We start from the raw sequence: 25103 nt of genomic DNA on the forward strand, positions 1-25103 counted from the left end.
TCTAAACTCACCCCCCCTCGGCAACTCATACCTCTCCCGCAACTCCTCCAGACCCGCAAACTTCCCTTCCGAGTACTAGTCCCTAACCCTTTCCAGCCCCTCCTCCCTCCATTTTCCCATACATCCCATCCATCTCCTCTGGCTTGAACCTGTGGTTCCCACACAGTGGCGCCAAGACTGACATCCCCTCCAACTTAAAATGTCTCCTCAGCTGATTCCACACCCTGACCGTGCAGCCAGTGACTCCCGGGCATCAGGTGAAGGCAGCGTCAGGATATTGGGTGTGATCCAAATCGTGCCGTGAGTCGGGTGACTCGTGATCGGTCCGGAGCCCAGCGTGGAGACTGATTTGGGCCTCTCCCGGTGCTGGGCGCAAAGTGTTGTCTGAATCACATCCGTAATGTAATTCCCCCTTAGTGCTTAGTTCTACTTTATAGTGATGGGTCTGATATATCTCGGTGTTGTTGACTGTTTCATGCATTCATGGTTTTCTTTTGCTTTGTTGCAATATTTGTAAAAAAAATGTAAAAGTCCAATAAAAACGTATTTAAAAAATGAAGAGCTTCTTTTGAGCCAAAGACTTTCGTCATTTCTGTCCCTCCCCACCCCCCGCATTCATCTCCTTTGAATGTCATTGAATTTCAATTACAAGCATTTATCAATCCCCATAACCAATATTCCTCCTGCACCCATCCAGATGTGCATCTTGACCTGTGAATAAATATGATCATGACCTGACTGCACAAATTATATGTGCTATTGGCAGTGAAAAAGTTGGTCCAATTAAGAGAGCAAAAAAGAATCCACTTCATACTCCCGACAACTCTTCACTTTCAAGTATCAGAGGAAAATGAGTTCCATGCAGGCTTGGCTGGATATTGTTGCACTTCCCATGGAATAAAAATGGATGTCCTGTGCTTTCTGTCACAATAAGGTTAGAACACAAAACCATATAATGTAATCCCAAATTTATTATTCCCTGTCACATGATGCATGCTCTTGAGAAGCAATGGACATGTTCAGTTTTCTCACTGGTTAGAAATACCAGACACACACAATGAATTTAATTTGATACAAAATTATGAAGAATAAATGAGAGAAAACCAATCTCCCCGTGAATCTCACCGAATACAAGCTCCCCCCACTAAAGTGGCGGGGAACCCTATATCATCCATAGTTAAGTTCTGTATAAAGTTATAGTACAGACGGTTCAGACTCGATTGGGATGTGGTGTATATTGTAAATATTAGTATGTGTTAATAAACGTTTTCTTAAATCTACTTGGTCGTTTATGGTCTACAAACGTTTGTGTTGCGTTGCAAGCTTTTCATCACAGGTTACTTAAAAGGAATGGTGAAGAAAAGTTAGGAATTTTGAATTCAACCAAAGTGCGCAAAATCTGTCCTCAGCCTGCGTGAGTATCTGGGGCAACCACTGGAATGGTACCACTGGGTTAAGAAGGGAAGAATCAGCCAGTGTTTGCCCCTAATCACTATCCGTTGAATCCTGCTGCCAGAGGAAATTTCCAGAGGAAAATGCAGGCTTGGCTAGGTGTTCTCTCATTTCCCATAGAATAAAAATGGATGTCCTGTATTTTCCATCACAATATAGTTAGAACACAAAATATATAATGTAATCCCAAATTTATTATTCCCTGTCAAGGGGGTTTGAAGGGTGGGGATATGCAGGGCAGGTAAGTAGGGGGCTCTGGGAGGTTGTGGGGGATGATGGGTGGGGGTCCTGGAAGGGAGGGGGTACTGTAAGGGGGCTAGGGGAGGGCCTGCAGAGGGGGCCCCAAAGCTTAATGTCCTCTCTTGGGGATGTGTGGGGTAGTGCCCATGTTTGTAGGAGTGTGGGGGGTCTACAAGCTCACTTAAAGATTGGGGTACCTTTTCAAAATGGCAGCCCGATGTCTCAGTTCAGCTTCCCAGTGCTGAAAAAAATTCTAACCAGTGAGAAAATCCCCAGGATCTAAAAAAGTGACTAAGTGTCATTGGATAACAGTGGGGAACTCGCCGGCTGAGCTGGCAGGACACACCTGAAAAACCCGCCACAGGTGACACTTAGAAATGTTTCCAGAGAATCAGACCCTCTGTTCCCACCGGCAGTGCACCCCCGCCCAGGGGTTTGCTGGCAGCTTGGGGTGGCTTCAGTGGGAAATCCACTGGCAAGCAGCAGGAATATTCCCACCGGCAGCGAATGGTGCGCCACCGAGATACAAGCAGTTTGGCGACTGGAGAATCCAGTCCCCTCAGTCTCTCTCCAGATCCATCAGTGACACCACCCCCAAGTGTCACTGCCAGGGATGGAGAGCTGCTGGCCTCTGATTGGTCAGTAACTCTTGGAAGGTCGGTGCATCTAAGCCCCGGTTCTTAAATTCCAGGGAAGGCACAACGCTGGTCTGATGGGATCTTAATTCTGTCGATACTCTGCGTGGAAGCGAAGCAGGGCTCCCACTGGTTCTCCAAATGGTGGGTGAAATCCTGAGTCAGAATGACAGTTTAATGGCTGCATGGCCTGTGCAGATAAAATTTAAAACTTGCTTTCATATAGCCAGAGAACTTTGTGCGCCAACTTTCAAGATCAATTCATTTGGGTTCTTTATCTCTGTCTCATTCCTGCAGTAAGAATTATTTCAGTATATAGAGCTGTTTATTATATGTTTGTGTATGTATATTTCAATTCATTTATTAATCTTCCTATTGATATGTGTACATACCTATTGGAAACATTTTAAAAGTTGTACAGTAAAGGAAAAATTAAATTGGTGTGTAAATCGCTTCAAATAATTGTGCAATTCTTGCCAGGATATTCTGGAGCATGAACCTTATTTTCGGTGCCATACACAAAGTAGCTGTGATCTTTTCTTTTCCACTGGAAGTGCACTTCGGTGACAGGGATGAGTTCAACTGTATGGCGCTGTCAAAGGGAGGGAAAAAAACCATTAGAGTTACAGGGAGATGGGAATATGTGACAAAATGGCCATATTTTGTGTAGTGGATGGCTAGAGGATCTGAAATGCAGCGCCTGCCAGTGCAGCGGAGGCACACAAAAGGTCATTGGATAATTAGCTGAAAGAGAAGGTTACGGTAGTTATGAGGAAAAGACGGGGGAAAGGGCCTGGCTGAGTTCTCTTGCAGAGAGCCAGCAAGGACACGACAGGCCGAATGGCTTCCTTCTGTGCTATGGCCATTCTGTGCTATGGCCAGATAAATACATGAGGAATAAACAGTAGATCAGGATGAAAGACAGACTTAATCTGATGTGGATACCACCATTACACGTGAGAACACCACCCACCTGGTACGCAGTGCATACTTGTGCGACTCAGCCAATATTGTCTACCTCATACGTTGCAGGAAAGGATGCCCAAGGCATGGCATATTGGCGAGACCATGCAGATGCTGCAACAATGGATGAACGGACATCGCGCGACAATCACCAGACAGAAATGTTCCCCTCCAGTCGGGGAACACTTCAGCAGTCAAGGCCATTCAGCCTCTGATTCTTGGGTAAGCGTTCTCCAAGGCGGCCTTCAGGACGCGCGTCAACGCACAATCGCCGAGCAGAAACTGATAGCCAAGTTCTGCACACATGAGTACGGCCTCAACCGGAATCTTGGATTCATGTCGCATAACATTCACCCCCCCCACCACCTGGCCTGGGCTTGCGAAATCCTACCAACTGTGCTGGTTTGAGACAATTCACACCTCTTTAACCTGTGATTATCCCTCTCTCCAGTTGCACCGCCTGGACCTGTAAAGATTTAATTACCTGCAAAGACTCGCATTCATCTTGCGTCATTGACTTTGTCTATAGATGTGTTTGTGGAACCCACCTCTTCACTCACCTGATGAAGGAGCTGCACTCTGAAAGCTAGAGACTCCAAACAAACCCGTTGGACTTTAACCTGGTGTTGTAAGACTTCTTACTGAGACTTAATCTGAACAAATGATGAGAGTCATGGTGACTGCTAAGAGGCAGCAGGAAGGCTCAGGCAGTGGTCCGGCAAAGGTGGAATTTACCCAATGCCTTTTTATAGTCCCAATGGCCAAACACTGCACTTTGTGCAGTAAGTAATAAAGTACACAGAGCAGGAAGGACCCAGGTTTGAACCCTGCTCAGTAAGAAATTAACTTGTTGTGATATGATGTACATGTATCTTTAAGGATGCACATTTTAAACTGCTACCAATCACTACCAGCGAGGTAGGATTTGATGTTGCAGTCCCACCACTCAACTCAGTTGAGGTCAGAATTGTGCATGGTCTCCTACTTAACGGACCGAACGCACTTCAGGCCAGCATCCCTCAGCTGAAGGTGGCATGGGACGCAGAAACGTCAGGTGGGATTTCTTTTCTAGAATACATTCCAGTTCCCGCTGCTGGAAAGGTGTATGTGTGAAAACTCGATGAGAATATGATTGACAAGTAGTCAGCCATTCCCCTCGGTCAATGTCCACACATGAAAATCGGCCGCTCTGAAGCCCTTTGAGATATTTTGCTTTGTTACAGGCATGATCTAAATGCAGATTAGTGAAATCCCCAACAATTGACTCCTTGTCAATATGAAAATGAAATGAAAATCGCTTATTGTCACAAGTAGGCTTCAAATGAAGTTACTGTGTAAAGCCCCTAGTCGCCACATTCTTCCTGGTTCCACACACAATCGTGGTGTTGTTGCCCATTGCATGTCAGTGAAAAGAACAAATGGAAGGGGATTTAAAAGGAAGTAAATAAAGTCTGTGTAGTGAGATGATTTTAGTCATTCTGAGATGAGCCATTCTGAAACATGATGAATGATGAAGCGCTGCTTCCTGATGACAGGGAATGTTGGACCCCGCTGAGATCTGATGTACTCAGACAAATAATATTTTCCATGATGGTACATTAGTCCAATGATTTTTATTAAGCATTTCTGCTCATCCTATTGGAAACAAGGAATGCAATTTCCTCAATTTAATTTCCCTGACAGGCATGATTTGGTTCCTAGAGAATGGTTAAGATTTCAGATTGGAGCAACTTGATTAGTTAGAACCCTGGATGAGGCTCTGTGAAAGAAGGTGTTGTTGCTTCTCTTCCCACACCTATTGGTACATAGGGCAGACTTTCATCTGCTCTCATAGTGAGATTTTCTTTCTGGAACAGGTTGCTAGCCTCTCACCGGAGGTTGAGAGGTTGAGACGCGGCCCTCCGCATCAAGTATGGATGACCAGGAGTCTCTCCTGCTCTTACCGCCCGCCATTGGCGCATTGGAAGGATTTAAAAAATAATTTTAGAGTACCCAATTCATTTTTTTTATTTAAGGGGCAATTTAGTGCGGCCAATCCACCTATGCTGCACATCTTTTTGGATTGTGGAGGTGAGACCCATGCAGACACGGGGAGAATGTGCAAACTCCACATGATCAGTGACCCGGGGCCGAGATCGAACCCGAGTCCTCCGTGCTGTGAGGCAGCAGTGCTGACCACTGCGCCACCATGCGGCTCTGCATTTGAAGAATTTTGCAGGTTGATATTCAGCCTGTTTGGCCGCATTATGAATGCACCTTCCTTGGCCATCAGGGATTGGGGTGGGTCTCGAACCCGGCTCATAGTCAGAGACACTACCCACCGTGCCACAGGACCACCTCCATTAATCAAGGTGAGAGTTTACTGAACATATCCTCAGCACCATGACTTATTTAATCCTCACTACAGGAGGAATCCCGCTGGCGGAGGGAGCTGACTGACCAGATGAGCTTGGCTGTTGGTGAGTGGCAGGGGAGGAGGCAGGCGAGGGAGTCTGTATTTAATCAAGCACTGCCATCAAGATCAACAGGCTCTGTATTCCCGGGGACTTGCCTAATTGTACTATGCTCACGACTGGGCTCCTCTGCACCAATATCAGAACTAATGCCTGACAATTCAACTATGAGCTGCTTCTGTATTTAAATCCTTTAATTACTGGTTATCTTGGGTGGAAGACTCAATCAGCTCTCAGAAACACATTCCACATGATGTTACATGGAGTATTGACCAAGGCTTAATTGTATATTTTATTCAACCTATTATCCATAGAATCCCTACAGTGCAGAAGGAGGCTATTCGGCCCATCGAATCTGCACCTACGCTCTGAAAGAGCACTCTACCTAGGCCCACCCCTCCTGCCTTATCCCCATATTTCCAAATAAATGCTTGAGATTTTGCTAAAGGTTGCTAGTATGCAGCCTTTTAGTAACACCACCACACACGCATATGGACAATTTTTCTCCAGTGATATTGTACTGTCTCTACCAATGTTCCCTCTAATGTCTGTTTTCTGTGCACAGCCAATTTGTTGCACTGCATGGTGCCTTTAAGATTGATGCATGGCTGCGCATCTTAAAGGAAATGTTGCTTGTGCACAGTCTGTTTGTTACCTGCACAGCACATTCCCAATTGCTGCACAGCCATGCACTTGTGCAGCTTAGATGGAACATTGGCCACCATGTAACCATTTTAGTCACTCATTGGACATACATAGAAATATAGAATCCCTACTGCGCAGAAGGGTTTGGCCCATCGAGTCTGCACCAACCCTCTGAAAGAGCACACTACCTAGGCACATGCCCCCACCCTATTCCCGTAACCCAGTAACCTTTGGGACACTCAGGGGCAATTTATCTTGACCAATCCACCTGACCAGTACATTTTTGGACTATGGGAGGAAAGCGGAACACCCAGAGGAAACCCACACAGGCACGGGGAGAATGTGCAGGCTCCACAAGGCTGGAACTGAGGCAGCAGTGATAACCACTGTGTCGCCGTGCCGGATGGTGGGTGGCAGCTTCATGGGCTATCCACAGCCAAACACGGAGGAGCGACACAATTAGCTTGCTTTCCTGAGACACAGGCTGCAGTCTAAAATAGCTGTTAGATTGCTCCACCTTCCAGCTTTTATCTCCCCTCACCCGTTCTGACAAAAGGACATTGGAATCTTCTGCTCTCGCTGGTACCGGATTTGGACACAGGAAGGGCAAGTAATTAGGTGGGATGTTGGCGAACCTGAACCCTGCCAGCTTCCCGCTCCCACCTGTTCAAGCTCGAGGCAGGTTATCCCAATATGAACCTTTCCATCCTGACACCGATTGAGGCTCTTAAATAGCCCATTAATGACATTTAAGGACCTTATCCCACCAGTGGCGCTATTAACTTAGCTGCAGGTGGGCCGTCACTGTGTGGCGTGTACGACAGGTAAACCTGTGTGGGCTATTTGCCAACTGCAGCTGGGGGTGGCCTTCGGAGGGGCGTGTGATCCTTTGGTCAAAGACACTTAGTGCCTGATCAAGGGGGTCTGGAAATCAGGGCGTTGGGGGGACAGGTGGTGGTGTGGTGGCCCGTGGAGAGCCACCCAGCTGACCTTGCTGCTGCACCCCTCTCCCCACAATTCCCACCCCGTGAACCCTCCCCCTCCCTCACCATTACTTATATGTGACCTCGGACACGCCACAATCCTGGGACTCTGGTGCCTGTCATTCCAGCAGTGACCACAGCCTCCTTTGTGGTGCTGCTGAGCACAAGAGCAGCTCTCCTGAGGTGAGACGTCTAACCCTGGGGGCCTTGGTTTCAGGGCAAGGCCCAAGTGGCCTTGACACTGCCTGGTTGGCTTGTGGTTTGTCAGACCTACCTGCAAAGGGGCAGTGTGGGTGTCTCAGTGGCTCGGCAGCTGATGGGCGAGCCCCCCACGCTTCAACAAGATTCCGCCCATTAACTCTTTCTTTCTCCACAGGCGCTGCCAGGTCTGCTGAGTATTTCCAGCATTTTCTGTTTCCAACATTCACAGTGCTTTACCTTTCACCTCACCTGCTGGATTATGCGTGAAGTTTTGCCAAACTGAGTCCAGTGTTCCTGGATCCCTTGTTTGGAAACCTGCTGAATCCTGGAATCTGGGAAGTCCATTATAGGATACACCTAGGAAACAGGAAGGAAATGTGACATAAGGATATGACATGAGCTAAAATGTAAATATTCAGTCACAAAGAAAAGTGAGGGAACAAGGCAAAATTGAAGTTGAATTTAGACTTTTGAATGATCATGCAATCGTCCACCCGTTCCCACAGTAAAGTGATCCCCGGGATTTTGAGATCCCGCACTCTATTATGTCTGGCAGACATGCGGTGCCAAACAACAAAGGTAAGTTACCATCATGGAGAGTGGGCCTCCCAGGATGGCAACGGCCCAAATTATTTTGTGAACTCTGATGATGCATTCCCACTCCTCCAGAGCCCACACAAATAATCTGACACTCCCCCTTCGGCAGCAGCCATCTTTGGCTCCATCATCCGTGGAACTGGTCAGAATGCCCATGATGGCGGTTTGGATCCGTGCTGACTGCAAATGGCAGTAAGGGTTCCATTTATGATCATAGATCATAGAATTTACAGTGCAGAAGGAGGGAATTCGGCCCATCGAGTCTGCACCGGCTCTTGGAAAGAGCACCCTACCTGAGGTCAACACATCCACCCTATCCCCATAACCCAGTAACCCCACCCAACACTACGGGCAATTTTGGACACTATGGGTAATTTAGCATGGCCAATCCACCTAACCTGCACATCTTTGGACTGTGGGAGGAAACCGGGGCACCCGGAGGAAACCCACGCACACACGGGGAGGATGTGCAGACTCCGCACAGACAGTAACCCAAGCCGGAATCGAACCTGGGACCCTGGAGCTGTGAAGCAATTGTGATATCCACAATGCTACCGTGCTGCCCCAAGGTTTCCCCCAGGATAATAAGATCCTCATTTTCAAATGAATATGGGATTGTTGACCAGAGCAAGTGGGCACTTTGGACAGCAGGTCATAGGGTCCCTTTCAAAATGGACCCGGTTGCATTGCCAGTGTTAAAGGGGCAGGATGGCTTCTGACCCCATTTTGAGTTCATTGCCATCAGGTAAAAGCAGTATAAACCACTCCACAACAAGTCTTTCAGTCTCATGTCTACCTAATCTCTTACTTGAATCTGTTGATCATGGAAGAGTTTCAGCCCGGTGACTTTGCTGAAGCGTTCTGTAGGAAATCCACATTGCTGCTCAACAATATGTTCAAATTTGTTGCTTTCCCTGTTTAAGAAGCAGAGGACACGGCAATTCTTTCAACAGTCCATGAGTAATGCATCCTGTTTTTAAATTTCCCCTTTCAAAATCTGAAATATCTTTCAGTTGGTACCCCAGTAAAACTATGTAGAGTTTTGTTCTGATTAAATATCTATCTAGAAATTGAACATTTTACAGAGCCCTATTCCCGGTGTGGAAGCCTGATTGTTGGGCATATAGGTTGCAGAATCAATAATGTCCAAATCATGTTCCAGCCATTTCTCTTCCTCCCCACTGTGTAGAATGGCAGAAGCAGAGTTTTGCAGTGCGATCTCTGAACGAGTCCAGCATACCCCAAAGTGCCACTCTTGAAAAATGTCACTTTGCAACAAAAACAACCTGTATTTACATGTCACCTTTATCACAGTAAAACATCCTGAGACACGTCACTGGAACATTACAACGCATCACTTGACCCTGAGTCCCATTCAGGTCAGATAACTAAAGGCTTCATCAAAAAGTTAGGTTTGAAGGGACGTCTTAAAGGAGAAAAGAGAGATAGAGACGCGGAGAGGTTTAAGGAGGGAATTCCAGAACTTGGAGCCCAAGTGAATGAAGGCACAGCCATCAATCGTGGATCGATTGAAATTGGGGATGATCAAGAGGCCAGGATGAGAGGAATACAGAGATCTGGGATGGTTGTGGGGCTGGAGGAGATTACATAGATAGTGAGGAGCGAGGCCAAGGAGAAATTTAAAAACAAGGATGAGAAAGTTAAAAATGAGGCATTGCTTAACTGGGAGCCAGTTAGCGGTGAGCACTGGGTTAATGGGTGAATTGAACTTTGTGTGAATAAGGCCCAGGCATCATCTTTGGATGACCTCAAATTTACAGAAGGTAGTAGGAAGGAGATTGGACATGAGAGCTTTGGAATAGGTAAGTAAAGGTAAAGTCACCATAGTCCCAGATGACAATAGGCTGCTTTCCCTTTTGAGGGGGAGAGCTGACTGGCGGTGATTGAACCTGAGGATCACCACATCTCAGGCGAGGGGTAGGTCGAGAAGGCGGAGCCTTCATGTATAGGTAAGTATAGCGGCAACAAAAGCAGGGATAAGAGTTTCTGCGGCAAATAAGCTGAAGCAGGACGGATTTAGGCAATGTTATGGAGATGAAAATAGGTAGTCTTTGTGATGCCGCAGATACACAGTCATGGGGTCAGATAGGACAACAGGATTGCAACCATCCTGGTTTAGTCTCAGACAGTTGCTTGGGAGAGGGATGGAGTTGGTATCCAGGGAACTATGTTTGCAGCACGGACCAAAGACAATGGTTTCAGTCTTCCCAATATTTCATTGGAAGAAAATCTGATCCAGTACTGGATGTCGGGTGTAATAGCCCCCAGGAGGCCCACGGGGATACCCTGATTGATCCCCCTGTGGGACTAGTGGAATATGAGTTGCTCCGCTAGTGGGTGGAGGCCCACCCAGCTAGGGTTCATAAGAACTCTGTGTGTGTTCATAAGAACTCTGTGTGTGTTCATAAGAACTCTGTGTGTGTTCATAAGAACTCTGTGTAAAGGCCGGCCTGTACAGGGACCGGCATTTTGCTTCTCCCAATGGGACTGTATTTTGTAAATATATTTATTGCCTTGGGCAGACTTCTTGTGACAGTAAATAAATCTGCGTTCACCTTATTGCTCAACTTTCTGGGTCTTAATATCGGAAAAGAAGCCTGGAAATTTCGAGACAGGCTGGAGGTGTGGTGGTGATGTAGAGTTGTGTGTTGTCAGTGGGCATCTGGAAACTGACATACTTTCAGATGATATCGGTGAGGGACAATAAGTAGATGAGAAATGGGAGGAGACCAAGAGATGCTTGGGGGATATCAGAGGTAACGGCACAGGAGCAGAAAGAGAAACCATACGAGGAATATGCATGTTACACTTACACCTGATTTGCTGAAATGTCATAATAACAAAATCACTAAATATCACAATTGAGTAACCTTCAGAAAAAAATGCAATGTTTGAAAGTCTCTGTGGTGTAGTGTTCTTTGTGACTCTTGTTCTCAGGATGGATGTTGTAGTGTTGACAAAGACCGCAGAAGCATTAACAAAGCTAACGAGGGACTGTACAGGGAAAGGCAAAGGCTACATGTAGAATTTGACTTGTTGACTACGGGTAATGCAGAGGCACAATGGAGGAAGGCACAGGGTGTACAGTACGAATATGGGGAGAAGGCGAGCCGGTTGCTGGCCCACCAACTGAGGAAGAGGGGAGCAGCGAGGGAAATAGGGGGGGGTGAGAGATGAGGAGGGAGAGATGGAGCGGGGAGCGGAGAGAGTGAATGGGGTGTTCAAGGCATTCTATGAAAGATTATACAAAGCTCAGCCCCCGGAAGGGAAGGAGAGAATGATGAGCTTTCTGGATCAGCTGGAATTCATAAGGTGGAGGAGCAGGAGAGGGCGGGACTGGGAGCACAGATTGAGATGGAGGAGGTAGTGAAAGGGATTGGGAGCATGCAGGCGGGGTAGGCCCCGGGACCAGATGGATTTCCGGTGGAATTTTATAGGAAGTATATGGACTTGCTGGCCCCGCTTCTGACGAGAACCTTGAATGAGGCTAGGGAAAGGGGGCAGCTGCCCCCGACTATGTCAGAGGCAACGATATCGCTCCTCCTAAAGAAGGAAAAAGACCCGCTGCAATGCGGGTCCTATAGGCCCATTTCTCTTTTAAATGTGGATGCTAAGATTCTGGCCAAGGTAATGGCGATGAGGATAGAGGACTGTGTCCCGGGGGTGGTTCATGAGGACCAAACTGGGTTTGTGAAGGGGAGACAGCTGAACACGAACATACGGAGGTTGCTAGGGGTAATGATGATGCCCCCGCCAGAGGGGGAAGCGGAGATAGTGGTGGCGATGGATGCCGAGAAAGCATTTGATAGAGTGGAGTGGGATTATCTGTGGGAGGTGCTGAGGAGATTTGGCTTTGGGGATGGGTATATCGGATGGGTACAGTTGCTGTATAGGGCACCGATGGCGAGTGTGGTTACGAATGGACGGGGGTCTGATTATTTCCGGCTTTACAGAGGGACGAGGCAGGGGTGTACCCTGTCTCCGTTATTGTTTGCACTGGCGATTGAGCCCCTGGCCATAGCACTGAGGGGTTCCAGGAAGTGGAGGGGAGTGTTCGGGGAGGAGAAGAACACCGGGTATCTTTGTATGCGGATGATTTGTTGTTGTATGTGGCGGACCCGGTGGAGGGGATGCCAGAGATAATGCGGATACTTGGGGAGTTTGGGGATTTTTCGGGGTATAAATTGAACATGGGGAAAAGTGAGTTGTTTGTGGTGCATCCAGGGGAGCAGAGCAGGGAAATAGAGGATTTACCGCTGAGGAAGGTAACAAGAGACTTCCGGTACTTGGGGATTCAGATAGCCAAGAATTGGGGAACCTTACACCGGCTTAATTTAACATGATTGGTGGAACAGATGGAGGAGGACTTCAAGAGATGAGACATGGTGTCCCTGTCACTGGCGGGTAGGGTGCAGGCGGTTAAAATGGTGGTTCTCCTGAGATTCCTCTTTGTATTTCAGTGCCTCCCGGTGATGGTCACGAAGGCTTTTTTTAAGAGAATTGAGAAAAGCATTATGAGTTTTGTGTGGGCCGGGAAGACCCCGAGAGTGAGGAGGGGGTTCTTGCAGCGTAGTAGGGATAGGGGGGGGCTGGCACTACCGAGCCTAAATGATTATTACTGGGCCGCCAATATTTCAATGGTGTGTAAGTGGATGGGAGAAGGGGAGGGAGCGGCGTGGAAGAGATTGGAGAGGGCGTCCTGCAAGGGGACCAGTTTACAAGCAATGGTGACGGCACCGTTGCCATTCTCACCGAAGAAATACACTACAAGCCCGGTGGTGGTGGCAACATAAAAAATTTGGGGGCAGTGGAGACGGCATAGGGGAAGGACGGGAGCCTCGGTGCGGTCCCCGATAAGAAATAACCATAGGTTTGTTCCGGGGAGAATGGATGGGGGATTTGGAGCATGGCAAAGAGCTGGGGTAGTACAATTGAGAGATCTGTTCGTAGATGGGACGTTTGCGGGTCTGGGAGCGCTGACGGAAAAATATGGGTTGCCCCAAAGGAATGCATTTCGGTACATGCAACTGAGGGCTTTTGCGAGGCAACAGGTGAGGGAATTCCCGGAGCTCCCGACGCAGGAGGTGCAGGATAGAGTGACCTCAGGGACATGGGTGGGGGATGGTAGGGTGTCGGACATATACAGGGAAATGAGGGACGAGGGGGAGATCATGGTAGATGAGCTGAAAGGGAAATGGGAAGAAGAGCTGGGGGAGGAGATTGAGGAGGGGCTGTGGGCTGATGCCCTACGTAGGGTAAACTCGTCGACCTCGTGTGCCAGGCTAAGCCTGATACAATTCAAGGTTCTGCACAGGGTCACATATGACCGGAGCACGGCTCAGTAAATTTTTCGGGGTAGAGGATAGGTGTGGGAGATGCTCGAGAAGCCCAGCGAATCACACCCACATGTTTTGGTCATGTCCGGCATTACAGGGGTTCTGGGTGGGGGTGGTGAAGGTGCTTTCGAAGGTGGTGGGGGTCCGGGTCGAGCCAAGCTGGGGGTTGGCTATATTCGGGGTTGTAGAAGAGCCGGGAGTGCAGGAGGCGAGAGAGGCCGATGTTTTGGCCTTTGCGTCCCTAGTAGCCCGGCGCAGGATATTGCTTATGTGGAAGGAAGCCAAACCCCCGGGCGTGGAGACCTGGATAAACGACATGGCAGGGTTTATAAAGTTAGAACGGATCAAGTTCGTATTAAGGGGTTCGGCTCAAGGGTTCACCAGGCGGTGGCAACCTTTCGTCAACTACCTCACAGAACGATAGAGGGAATGAAAAGGAAGAAAGACAACAGCAGCAACCCGGGGGGGTGGGGGGCGGGGAGGATCCGGGCGGGCTCTCAGGGATGTCATTGTATATGTATAGACATTGGTTATAGGTAATGTATATTAGACTGTTGGATTGTATCTTTGGAGAGTAACTATTTTTGACAAGGCAGTTGCCATTTAGTTCTGTTTTTGTTTCTGTTTATAAATAATTTATTTATTTGTTTGTTTAAAATTGGCCACTGTTATTTATATTGCTTTATGGTTGTTTGAAAGAAAAACTATGTACTGTTATGTTTGGCCAAAAAAATCTTGAATAAAATATATTTTTAAAAAAAACAAAGCTAACATTTATTTACATTACTTATTAAAGCTCGACCACTTACTCCCACAGTAAACAATAATCTAATAATCTACACTGAACTAACACTGGTCTCTACACTATCTATAACTGCACTCTGATCTCTCTCACTACTCCTATACTCTCCTCTCTAGCCGTCTCCCAGAAGTTTATGAGTCAGTGCTTTATGTAGTTCTGCATCTAGCTCCATCTAGTGGTTAATTATGCTATGACATTAACCCTTTCTATTCTGAACATTTCCCATAATGTCACAAGTGATGTCTTGCAGCTTTCTGCTCATTATGTTAAGGAACAAGCAGCAGCCGGTCTAGACAAAGTGCAGGCAGAAAGTGGAGCTTGATCCTGTCCTCACGCAACATCCAAACATGCACATTTCCAGCAGAGGGTGCTGGAGAGCAATCAGGAGAATGAGCCCTATTCAATGCTATTCTTTCTAAAGAAGGAGGGCACTGTGGTCAACTGTTAGCTGCCAGAATAATTTTAATCTTACTTGTCACCTTAGCAAGCTGCTCTCTAGATAAGCTGTCTGAGGGCTTAGGGTTTGGGTGGAGGAGCCAAATTAAATGTCTAAACATTTAAATTATGTGCATAATTCTACTTGTCTTTGGGTCAAACCTTGTCACCTTTCACTTGGCTAAAGCGTTTGAAATTTTGCTACGATGTGCAGCATAGCTAGCAGGTATGGCAGACCGAACAACTCAATTTGTACTTAAGGAACAGAAACAGAACTCACCATTTTACTGTCAATTGAATATAGAAAAACAACTGGCCTTGACCCTGGCATTCGTTGCACTTCTGACAGCCAAGTCCAGAGCAGTTTTTACAACTGGGGGGAAAACCAGAAACTCGTCATATATAAGCCTGCCGTTTTTTTGCTATTGCGCTGTTTTTTTTGACATGAATCAATGGATATCAATGCATCCGGTACAAAAGATCACAACATTTTAAGCATAAATTGTGTGCAGTGACGTTCGGGTTTTCCCCAATATTGTGAAATAGTTTAAAAAACATCCCACAAGAAGCAGGCCCCACTCACAAAACAGGTCATGTCCACGGGGTGACTAAGTCACTACTGAGTGCTTGTATCTGCTTGCAGGCCTTCAAGGAGGCTCCAAAAATTAAGCTGGATGTTTTTCAGCGCAAGGTCACCAATAAGTATATTTTGAAAGGTCAGAGATTTTAAAAAACAATTATTGAGGGATAGACGACTGTAACCCAATCTAACTAGGAAATAAATTTATATAACTTTTTAAAAGCCATTTTCAGACGGGTAACTCACAGGGTTTGCACTCTGATTTCAAAAGTTACTTTTTGGTGTTAAACTCTCTTTCAGCTGGATTAATCAAACTGTACCAAGTCACCACTTTTAAAAATGTCTTTTTTAAGGCAAACTTTGAAAAGACATTTTAAAACGTTGCCTGATTGCGCTGTTTCACAGCAGAATTGTGTTCAGAAAAATATAAATGAGCTTCACAGAAACTAGGTGGTGGGGAGGGCACGGGGGACAGACTTTTCAATTCCGACACCATTTGTACTAGGATTTCTGACTGTGCCCAAGGTAGGAATCCATCCCATAGTCTACATCACATGTGGTGGCTTCCGAAGATCTGGTTCACAAGAGATTATTCCACCTGATGTCTAACTTCATGGCCAAAAGCAAAGGGCACGATCTAACCAAAATAAAACAGAGACTGTTCTGGGCGGGATTAGCTGGGTCGTCCTGGCAATTGGAGCGCCGGGAATGACCCTGCTATCTAAAGGCACTGTGGTGGTATGTATTAGGGGTAATACGGTACACCATGTGTCGACAGGCTATTGGTGGAGGGATGCCAGGTCCTGATAGGATCTGCCACCTACTGGACTCCACCCAGAAATGCCGGTATAAGAACCCAGCTTTTCCCTCCATTTCCCTCAGCAGCTGCATTCTGTAACCACGCTGCTGGGGATAAAGTTCTGCTTAATAAAGCCTTCAATTAACATTACATCAACCTGCCTCGCGGCATATTGACGGTGCTACAATTTATTAAGCAGAATTTAAATTGAAGAAAACGACGTGGGAACATGGAGCTCCGAATCACCCCGAATCGCACCCCAAGCAGCTAACTCGACCTTTATTTTCAAGCGCTGGCTGGCATGCTTTGAGGGCTACCTCCGAACGGCCCCTGGCACACCGACAGACGAACAAAAGATGCAGGTCCTCTATTCCAGGGTGAGTCTTGACGTCTACTCCCTTATCGAGGACGAGGACGGTTTCACCGGTGCCATCGCAGCGCTGAAGGATATCTACATCCGGCCCGCCAACCAGGTTTTTGCTCGTTACCAGCTCGCCACACGACGGCAATTTCTGGGGGAATCGCTGGACGAGTTTTATAACGCCCTGCAGATCCTGGGTCGAAACTGCAACTGCCTGGCGGTAACAGCGAATGAACACACAGAGCTCCTGGTCCGCGATGCGTATGTGGCAGGTTTGGCCTCTTCCTAGATCCGCCAGGGGCTTCTGGATCTAGAATCTCTGGGACTTACAGAAGCTCGGGCCCTGGCGGCATCCTTTGATGTGGCCTCGCGTAACGCCTGCGCCTACGCCCCCGATCGCACTACAGCCCCTTGGGCTCCGTGGACCCCCGCTGTGGTCGACTCTCCGACGCCCTCCCCCCCACCCTCGCAAACCTGCGTGGCCAAAACACCAGACCAACCGGGGGGGGCCCGCTGCTATTTTTGCGGCCAGCCGAAACACCCTCGACAGCGCTACGCTCCCAGAGTTGACGGGACTTGAGCCAGCGCCATCACCACCACGCCCGAGACGATCGGAAAGGACGACCAGGGCGCCCATCTGGCTCATCGAATCACTTTAACTCTCAACGTTTTCAGTTATTGTGTCTTGTTATAGTTATGGCATCATGCCTGTTTGGCCCGTTGGCCCAGTTGAAGCGATAATTTTGTGTTTTGTTCAAAGTTACGGCACAGTACCGACTCTGTAAACTCCTACCACCATGCGAACCACCATCCCGCCGGGTTTTTTTTCAACAAGGGGTGAATGTGGTGGTATGTATTAGGGGTAATATGGTACACCATGTGTCGACAGGCTATTGGTGGAGGGATGCCAGGTCCTGATAGGATCTGCCACCTACTGGAGTCCACCCAGAAATGCCGGTATAAGAACCCAGCTTTTCCCTCCATTTCCCTCAGCAGCTGCATTCTGTAACCACGCTGCTGGGGATAAAGTTCTGCTTAATAAAGCCTTCAATTGACATTACCTCAACCTGCCTCGCGTCACATTGATGGTGCTACAGGCACTCTGTCTTGTTTTCGTGCCCTGGTGGGGAACACCTCCCCAAGGCTGCACTTAGCGCCATTTCCTGCTCTGAGAAGATCCGACGAGCGGAGTACCTCAGTGCAAGAAGAGATCGGGATGCCATTTTTAACATTTTCTCTCAACACCCCCGACGTAGCCCCCGGAACTTTCCAACACCCCAATTCACCTGTTGTAAGGTCCTCAAACTGGCAATGCACCCCAAGCCCAATGCCCAGATTGGCACCTGGGCACGGCCGGAATGCCCAGGTCGCACATCCATCCAAGGTGCCAGTGCCAAGGTGCCACCCTGCAGGAGGCCGACCATCCAGGGGCTTCCGATCACATGTGGGAGCTCCCCACGCCCCCCACCCCCTCGGCCACCATTTGTGGGGATGAGTATTGAACAACGCCCTGCTGGGGCCTCCTCAGTGATGCCTTCCCTGACTGCATCGTTCTTATGTCCTCCATCGGCTTCACCAGCCTAATGGGGCTCCCCAGATCCTCCACCAGGTTCTTCCCACCTTGGGGAATTCCAACCCATCCAGGAAAATGCCTCAAATATTCCATTCACTGTCACCGCGTCCAGTACGACTCTTCCCCTCCCGTCTTTTAACCTTCCAATCTCCCTCGCCACCTTCTGTTTCTTGAGTTGGTGGGCCAGCATCTTATTAGCCTTCTCCCCAGACCTCATACACTGACCCTCTGGCCCTCCGCAGCTGCCCTACTGCCTTCCCTGTGGACACCAGTCCGAACTCCATCTGGAGCTTCTGCCTCTCCTTCAATGATCCCACCTTCAGGGCCTCCATATACCACCTGTCCACCCGCAGAATCTCATCCACCAACCTTGTCATCTCTGCTTGCTCACCCTTTTCCCTAAGCGCCCGGATTGAAATGAACTCTCCCCTAATCACTGCTTTGAGCACCTCCCTTAATGTGGCAGCCGAGACCTCATGCATATCATTCAGTTCCACGTACCTTCGAATGCCGGCCCTCACCCACTCACACCCCACCTCATCCGCTAACAACCCTATGTCCAGCCTCCACTGCAGGCGCTGGACCCCCCGATCCATTTGCAAGTCCACCCAGTGTGGCGCGTGGTCTGAAACCATGATCGCCGAGTATCCCGAGTCACCCCCCCCCCCCGCCAGCAGCGACTTGCCCACCACAAAATATCAATCCGAGAGTACACCCTGTGCACACGGGAGAAGTGCAGAACTCCTTTGCCCTCGGCCTCCCAAAGCTCCACGGATCCCCCCATCCCCACCATGCGCTCCATGAACCCCTTCAGCTCCTTCACCACCATCGACTCCCTCCCCAACCACGGGCTTGACCGGTCCAAACCTGGTTCAATGACTGGTTAAAGTCCCCTCCCTGTGCGAGTCCAGGTCCGGAATATTCCCCAGCATCCGCTTCATGAACTTACATCATCTCAGTTTGGGGCATAGACATTTACCAAAACCACCGGCATCCCCTCCAGCTTCACACTCACCATCACAAACCTCCCTCCCGGATCTGCCACAATATTCCCCACCTCAAACGCCACCCATTTGTTTATCAGCACCGCCACCACCCGTATCTTCATATCTAGTCCCCAATTAAAGTCTTGCCCTATCCACCCTTTCCTTAGCCATGTCAGATCACCAGATCTGCCTTTAAGTTCCTCAAATGCGTGAACAATGCGACGGTTTGACTGGCCAATTCTTTTTTTAAAAAATATTTTGATTAGGGTATTTGCAAATTTTTATAATAATAACAATAACAGTGACTTAAACATGGTACAATAAACATTTCCACCCCCATCACAATCTTCACACCCTCCAACCTTAAAACAACAATCCAGCCCTCTCACTCCCCCCCCCCCCTTTGGAATTCTGCTTCTGCTGACATTTAAATTTTCCCCGAGAAAGTCGACGAACGGCTGCCACCTCCGGATGAACCCAACCATTGACCCTCTTAAGGCAAACTTTATTTTCTCAAGACTGAGAAACCCAGCCATGTCACTAACCCAGGGCTCTACACTCGGGGGCTTCAAGTCCCTCCACATGAATAAGATCCGTCTCTGGGCTACCAGGGAGGCAAAGGCCAAGACGTCGGCCTTTTTCGCCCCCTGAACTCCTGGCTCTTCCGACACTCCGGACTCGGCACCACCCGTGTTTTGAGTACCGTGGACATTGCCTTAGCGAAACCCTGCCAAAACCCTCCAAGCTTCGGGCATGCCCAAAATATGTGGACATGATTTGCTGGGCTTCCCACACACCTTGCACACCTGTCCTCTACCCCAAAACACTTGCTCAACCGGGCCACCGTCATGTGTGCCCGGTGGACTACCTTAAATTGTATCAGGCTAAGCCTGGCACACAATGAGGATGTATTAACCCTGCTTAGGGCATCCGCCCATAGACCCGCCTCTATCTCTCCTATTAGCTCGTCTTCCCACTTGCCCATAAGCTCCTCCACCGGAGTTTCTTCTGATTCCAAAGGTTCCTGGTAAATATCTGATACCTTCCCCTCTCCCACCCAGGTACTGGAGACTACCCACCCTCCCCCCCGACTACGGTCCAGCAACACTTTCTTCACTCGCGGGGTTTTACCCGCCCACACAAAGCCCGAAATAATACCATTCACCCGCTTGAAAAAGGACCTCAGGATGAAGATGGGGAGGCACTGAAAGACAGAAATCTGGGGAGGACCGTCATTTTCACAGTCTGTACCCTCCCCGCCAGTGTTAGCGGGAGCATGTCCCATCTCATAAAGTCCCCTTCCATTTGTTCTATGAGCCGGTATAGGTTTAACTTGTGCAGTGCCTCCCATTCCCGGGCCACCTGGAATCCAAGATATCGAAAGCTCCATCCAACCATTCTAAACGGCAGCTCTCCCAGTCTCTTCTCCTGCCCTCTTGCCTGGATCGCGAACATCTTGCTTTTCCCCATGTTCAATTTATACCCCGAAAAATTACCAAATTCCCCGAGGATCTGCATAACTTCCCCCATCCCCTCCAACGGGTCTGAAATATACAAGAGCAGGTCATCTGCGTAAAGCAAGACCCGGTGCTCCACCTCCCCCCAAATCTGCCCTTTCCAGCTCCTAGTGGCTCTTAACGCCATGGCCAACGGCTCTATGGCCAGAGCAAACAGTAACGGGGAGAGGGGGCACCCTTTCCTCTTCCCTCGGTGTAGTTTAAAATACCCCGACTTCAGCCGGTTCGTTCGCACACTCGCTACTGGTGCCTGATAGAGCAACCGCACCCAGTCAATAAAGCCCTCACCAAACCCAAACCTTCCCAGTGCCTCCCACAGGTAATTCCACTCCACCCGATCAAAAGCCTTCTCCGCATCCATCACTACCACCACCTCCTCTCCTTCTGAGGGCATCATAATAACATTTAGGAGCCTTCGAACACATTGCCATTGAGTTGCCTGCCCTTAACAAATCCCGTCTGGTCTTCCCCTATCACCCCCGGGACACTGTCCTCTATCCTTGTGGCCAATATCTTAGCCAGCAGTTTGGCATTCACATTCAGTAGAGAAATCGGCCTGTATGACCCACATAGCTCCGGATCCTTCTCCAGTTTCAGGTTCAATGAAATCGAGGCCTGCGACATGTTGGGGGGAGGTCTCCCTTCTCTCTTGCTTCATTAAATGTCCTCACCAGCAGTGGGCTCAATATCTCTGAAAACTTCTTCTAGAATTCCAACATGTAGCCGTACGGCCCCGGGGCCTTTCCCGACTGCATGCCCTCCAGCCCCTCAATTATTTCCTCGATTTCAATTGGGGCTCCCAGCACTGACACCAGATCCTCATCCACCCTCGGGAACCTCAACTGACCCAAAAACTGCCTCATCCCCCCCACCCCCATCGGGGGTTCCGACTCAAATAATTTGCTGTAAAAGTCCTTAAACACCTCATTCACCCCCACTGGGTTCAGGACCGTATTCCCACCTCTACCTTTTACTATCCCTATCTCCCTGGCCGCCTCCCCTTTTCTGAGTTGGTGCGCTAGCGTTCTGCTAGCCTTTTCCCCATACTCATAAATCGCCCCCTTGCCTTCCTCAGCTGTTCCACCGCTTTCCCTGTAATCAACAGCCCAAACTCCGCCTGTAACCTCCACCGCTCCCTCAGTAGTCCCCCGTCCGGGGCCTCCGGTCTCCTGTCCACCTGGAGTATCTCCTCAATTAACCTATCCCTCTCAGCCCATTCCGCCTTTTCTCTGTGGGCCCCTATCGAGATTAATTCCCCTCTGACCACTGCCATCAAAGCTTCCCAAACTGTCGCTGCAGAGACCTCCCCCGTATCATTTGTTTCTGGATAGTTCTGGATGGACTTGCTCACCCGCCCACAGATCGCTTCGTCCGCTAACAACCCCACATCCAGCCTCCACAGCGGGTGTTGTCCTCTCTCCAAACTAACCCGTCGATCCACCCTATATGGGGCATGATCCGACACTGCGCTTGCCGAGTACTCAGTATCCGCCACCCCCGATATTAGAGCCCTGCTCAGAACAAAAAAGTCGATGCGAGAGTATACCTTGTGGACAAGGGAGAAAAAAGAAAATTCCTTCGCCCTTGGCTGTGCAAACCTCCATGGGTCTACTCCCCCCATCTGTTCCACAAACCCCTTCAATTCCTTTGCCGCGGCCGGCCTCATCCCTGTCCTGGATTTTGACCGGTCCAATTCCGGATCAATGACTGTATTAAAATCTTTCCCCATGATCAAGTTATATGACTCTTAATCTGGGATCTTACCTAACACCCGCCTCATGAATTCCACATCATCCCAATTCGGCGCATATACATTTACGTGTCCCACCCACACGCCCTCCAGCTTCCCACTCACCATAATGTACTTACCCCCCATGTCTGACACGATTCTCCCAGCCTCGAATGTCACTCGTTTGTTGATCAAGGTACCCCCGCTACCCCCTGGTCTTTGAGTCCAGCCCTGAGAGGAATACTTGGCCAACCCCACCCCCCCCCTTTCTCAATCTAGTCTTGTCTATAGCCTTTAGGTGTGTCTCTTGTAACATTGCCACGTCTGCCTTCAGCCCCCTCCCCTCAAATGCGCAAACACGCGAGCCCTCTTGACAGGCGCATTCAACCCTCTAACGTTCCATGTAATCAGCCTGTTCGGGGGACTCCCCCCCCCCCCCCCCCCCCCCCCACCCCGGTTACAGCATTAGAAACCCAACCCCCTATCTCAAGATCCAGCTTAACACCTGCTCGCCCCCCACTGTGCTTCCGTGAGTCAGCTGACTAAGCTGACTTGATAGCTCCCACCCATGGCACCAAACAGTCTGTCTCCCCATTGTTCTCTCCCCCCACTTGGACAAACGTATTCAAAGCATCACATTCCCCAGTAAGCAAACATCAGAAAAAACAATGAAAAAAACAACCACAGAAACAACCCCCCCTCCAACCAGCTCCTAGTAAGACAAATTTAACTTTAGCCATCGAAACAGCCCCTTATTGCACATAACACGACTTATTCAAACCAGCACAAAAGTGATTTTCAACAAATCGCCACTACAATATTCTCCAAGGATTCAGTGTCTTTAGTTCGCCTCCAGTCTTTTTTCCTTGATGAAAGTCCATACACGTCTGGTGTTTCAAAGTAAAAATCCCGTTCCTCATATGTGACCCACAGACAGGCTGGGTACAACATCCCGAACTTCACCCCCTTCTTAAAGAGGGCCGTTTTTGCCCGATTAAACCCAACTCGCCTCTTGGCCAAATCCGCGCCCAGGAGAAACTTCTTTTCCACAAACTGGTTAAAGATTAGAACACAGGCTTCCGGTGGCAGCCATGGAGTGAGTCGAGAAGAAGGGAGCTGTTGGAGCAAGAAATAATTTGTGCGCCACAGGTGAAAATGGCGGAGGGTGAATGGTCAGCCTGCCTGCCCAGTGGTCAACTGAGCAGCTGGTGGACTTCTTAAATGTGAGGTTCAGCCGGCAGAGGAGGGAAGCCCAGGAAGACCTGGCCAAGGTGATGGAACCACTAAAAACAGGAATTGATCGGATAGAACAGAGGCTAGAGACCCAGGACCAGGCCATTCGGAAAGGGGAGGAGGTGGTGGGGGAGCACGAGGAGCAGCTTATCTCGTTGGCGGCCAAGATCAGAATGATGCGGGAGACCCAGAAGAGGCTGGGGAAGGAGGAGGATCTGGAGAACCGCTCCCGGAGACAAAACCTAAGAATCGCGAGGATGCCTGAAGGCAGCGAGGGAGCAGACGCTGGCTCGTATGTAGCCAAGATTTGAAGAAGCTCACGGGGAATGGGGTCCTACGACCGGCCCCTGGAGGTTAACAAGGTGGATAGGGTGCTGATGAGGATGCCGCAGGCGAACGAGCTATCGAGGGCAATGGTGGTGCAGCTCCACTGATTCCTCGATAAGGAGAAAATATTGCGGTGGGCACGGCAGACGAGGAGGTGCACCTGGGGAAGCAATGAGCTCCGGGTGCACCAGGACCTGGGCGCAAAGCTGGCAAAGAGGAGAGCCGGGTTCAATCGAGTGAAGGCTGCCCTCTTTAAGAAGGGGGTGAAGTTCGGAGTGCTGTACCCGGCCCGTCTCTGGGTGACTCACAACTGTCAAGAACACTATTTTCGGGCACCAGAGGAGGCAATGGAGTTTTTAAGAGACAATGAACTGGCAAAAGAAGGTGGATATTTAACTGTGGTGGAGGTGTGAGGAGATATTGGTTCACTCTGCCTTTTTGTTATTGCTTTCTGTTTGTTGGTTGTTGGAGAACTTCTCTCCTTTGAGATGTTTTGTTGGGTTCTGTGGCGGGATGTTTGGGGAGGGTGGAGGTGAATGCACCTTTTTTCTTATTCCATTGTTCGTGTTAAGGAGGTATGCGAGCGAGGGGGAGGGGAATCAGTGGGGGGTAGGAGGCTCAGGCGCCTTGCATGGGGGCTGCCAGGCTAGCTGGGTGGGCTAGTTAACGGGGGCGTAGTGGGGGGTGGCCAGGTGACTACTGTAGTAGAGGGGGATGGGGCTGCTGTTTGGTTCCAGGGAGGGGGAGGGGGCGGCTGCTGACAATGATGTGGTTGCTGTGGCGCAGCTAGAAAGGGAGTGGTGACGGTGGTCATCCGAGAGTGGGCCTGGAGGGTCGTGTGACACATGCTGGGGGCTGGCCCAAGAAAAGATATAGTTGATCAGCAAGTTGGTCACATGTACTAAATTCATTTGCCAATTACATGCGTAATCTGCAAATTTAATAATGCCTTCCTGTATTTTGTTGAAGTTCTCATCTGTGTCATCCACAAATTTTGAAATTGTACTTCTGATCCCAAAGTCCAAATTGGTTAGGTAAATGGTGACCAACAGTGATCCATGTCGAACATCAGATCCTACCATTCGCCAATCTGAGTGCCCATTCTTAATCTTAATCACTACCGTCTAGCTGTTTTAAGTTTTGTAACCAGCTTGCTATATTCTGTTGTTTTCCCTTGATTAGCCAGTGGCACAGTGGTTAGCACTGTTGCCTCATAGCTCCAGGAACCTGGGCTC

At 49.1% G+C, this 25103-nt stretch overlaps 1 protein-coding gene across 2 annotated transcripts in view; it reads right to left on the reverse strand.

The window, feature by feature from the left end:
• Nucleotides 1-953: 953 nt before the first annotated feature.
• LOC140388259 (protein SSUH2 homolog) overlaps nt 954-25103 on the reverse strand; it is a 143460-nt gene continuing 119310 nt past the window's right edge. For both annotated transcript variants that reach the window (XM_072472117.1, XM_072472116.1), the window contains exons 9-12: nt 15044-15136; nt 8978-9083; nt 7822-7929; nt 954-2919 (exon numbers count right to left, since the gene is read on the reverse strand). In XM_072472117.1, coding sequence (XP_072328218.1) covers nt 2782-2919; nt 7822-7929; nt 8978-9083; nt 15044-15136 — 445 coding nt within the window. In that variant the 3' untranslated portion in view covers nt 954-2781. The remainder of the gene's footprint in view (nt 2920-7821; nt 7930-8977; nt 9084-15043; nt 15137-25103) is intronic.

The sequence above is a fragment of the Scyliorhinus torazame genome, chromosome 13 (assembly GCF_047496885.1).
Source record: "Scyliorhinus torazame isolate Kashiwa2021f chromosome 13, sScyTor2.1, whole genome shotgun sequence".
Taxonomy (NCBI): domain Eukaryota; kingdom Metazoa; phylum Chordata; class Chondrichthyes; order Carcharhiniformes; family Scyliorhinidae; genus Scyliorhinus; species Scyliorhinus torazame.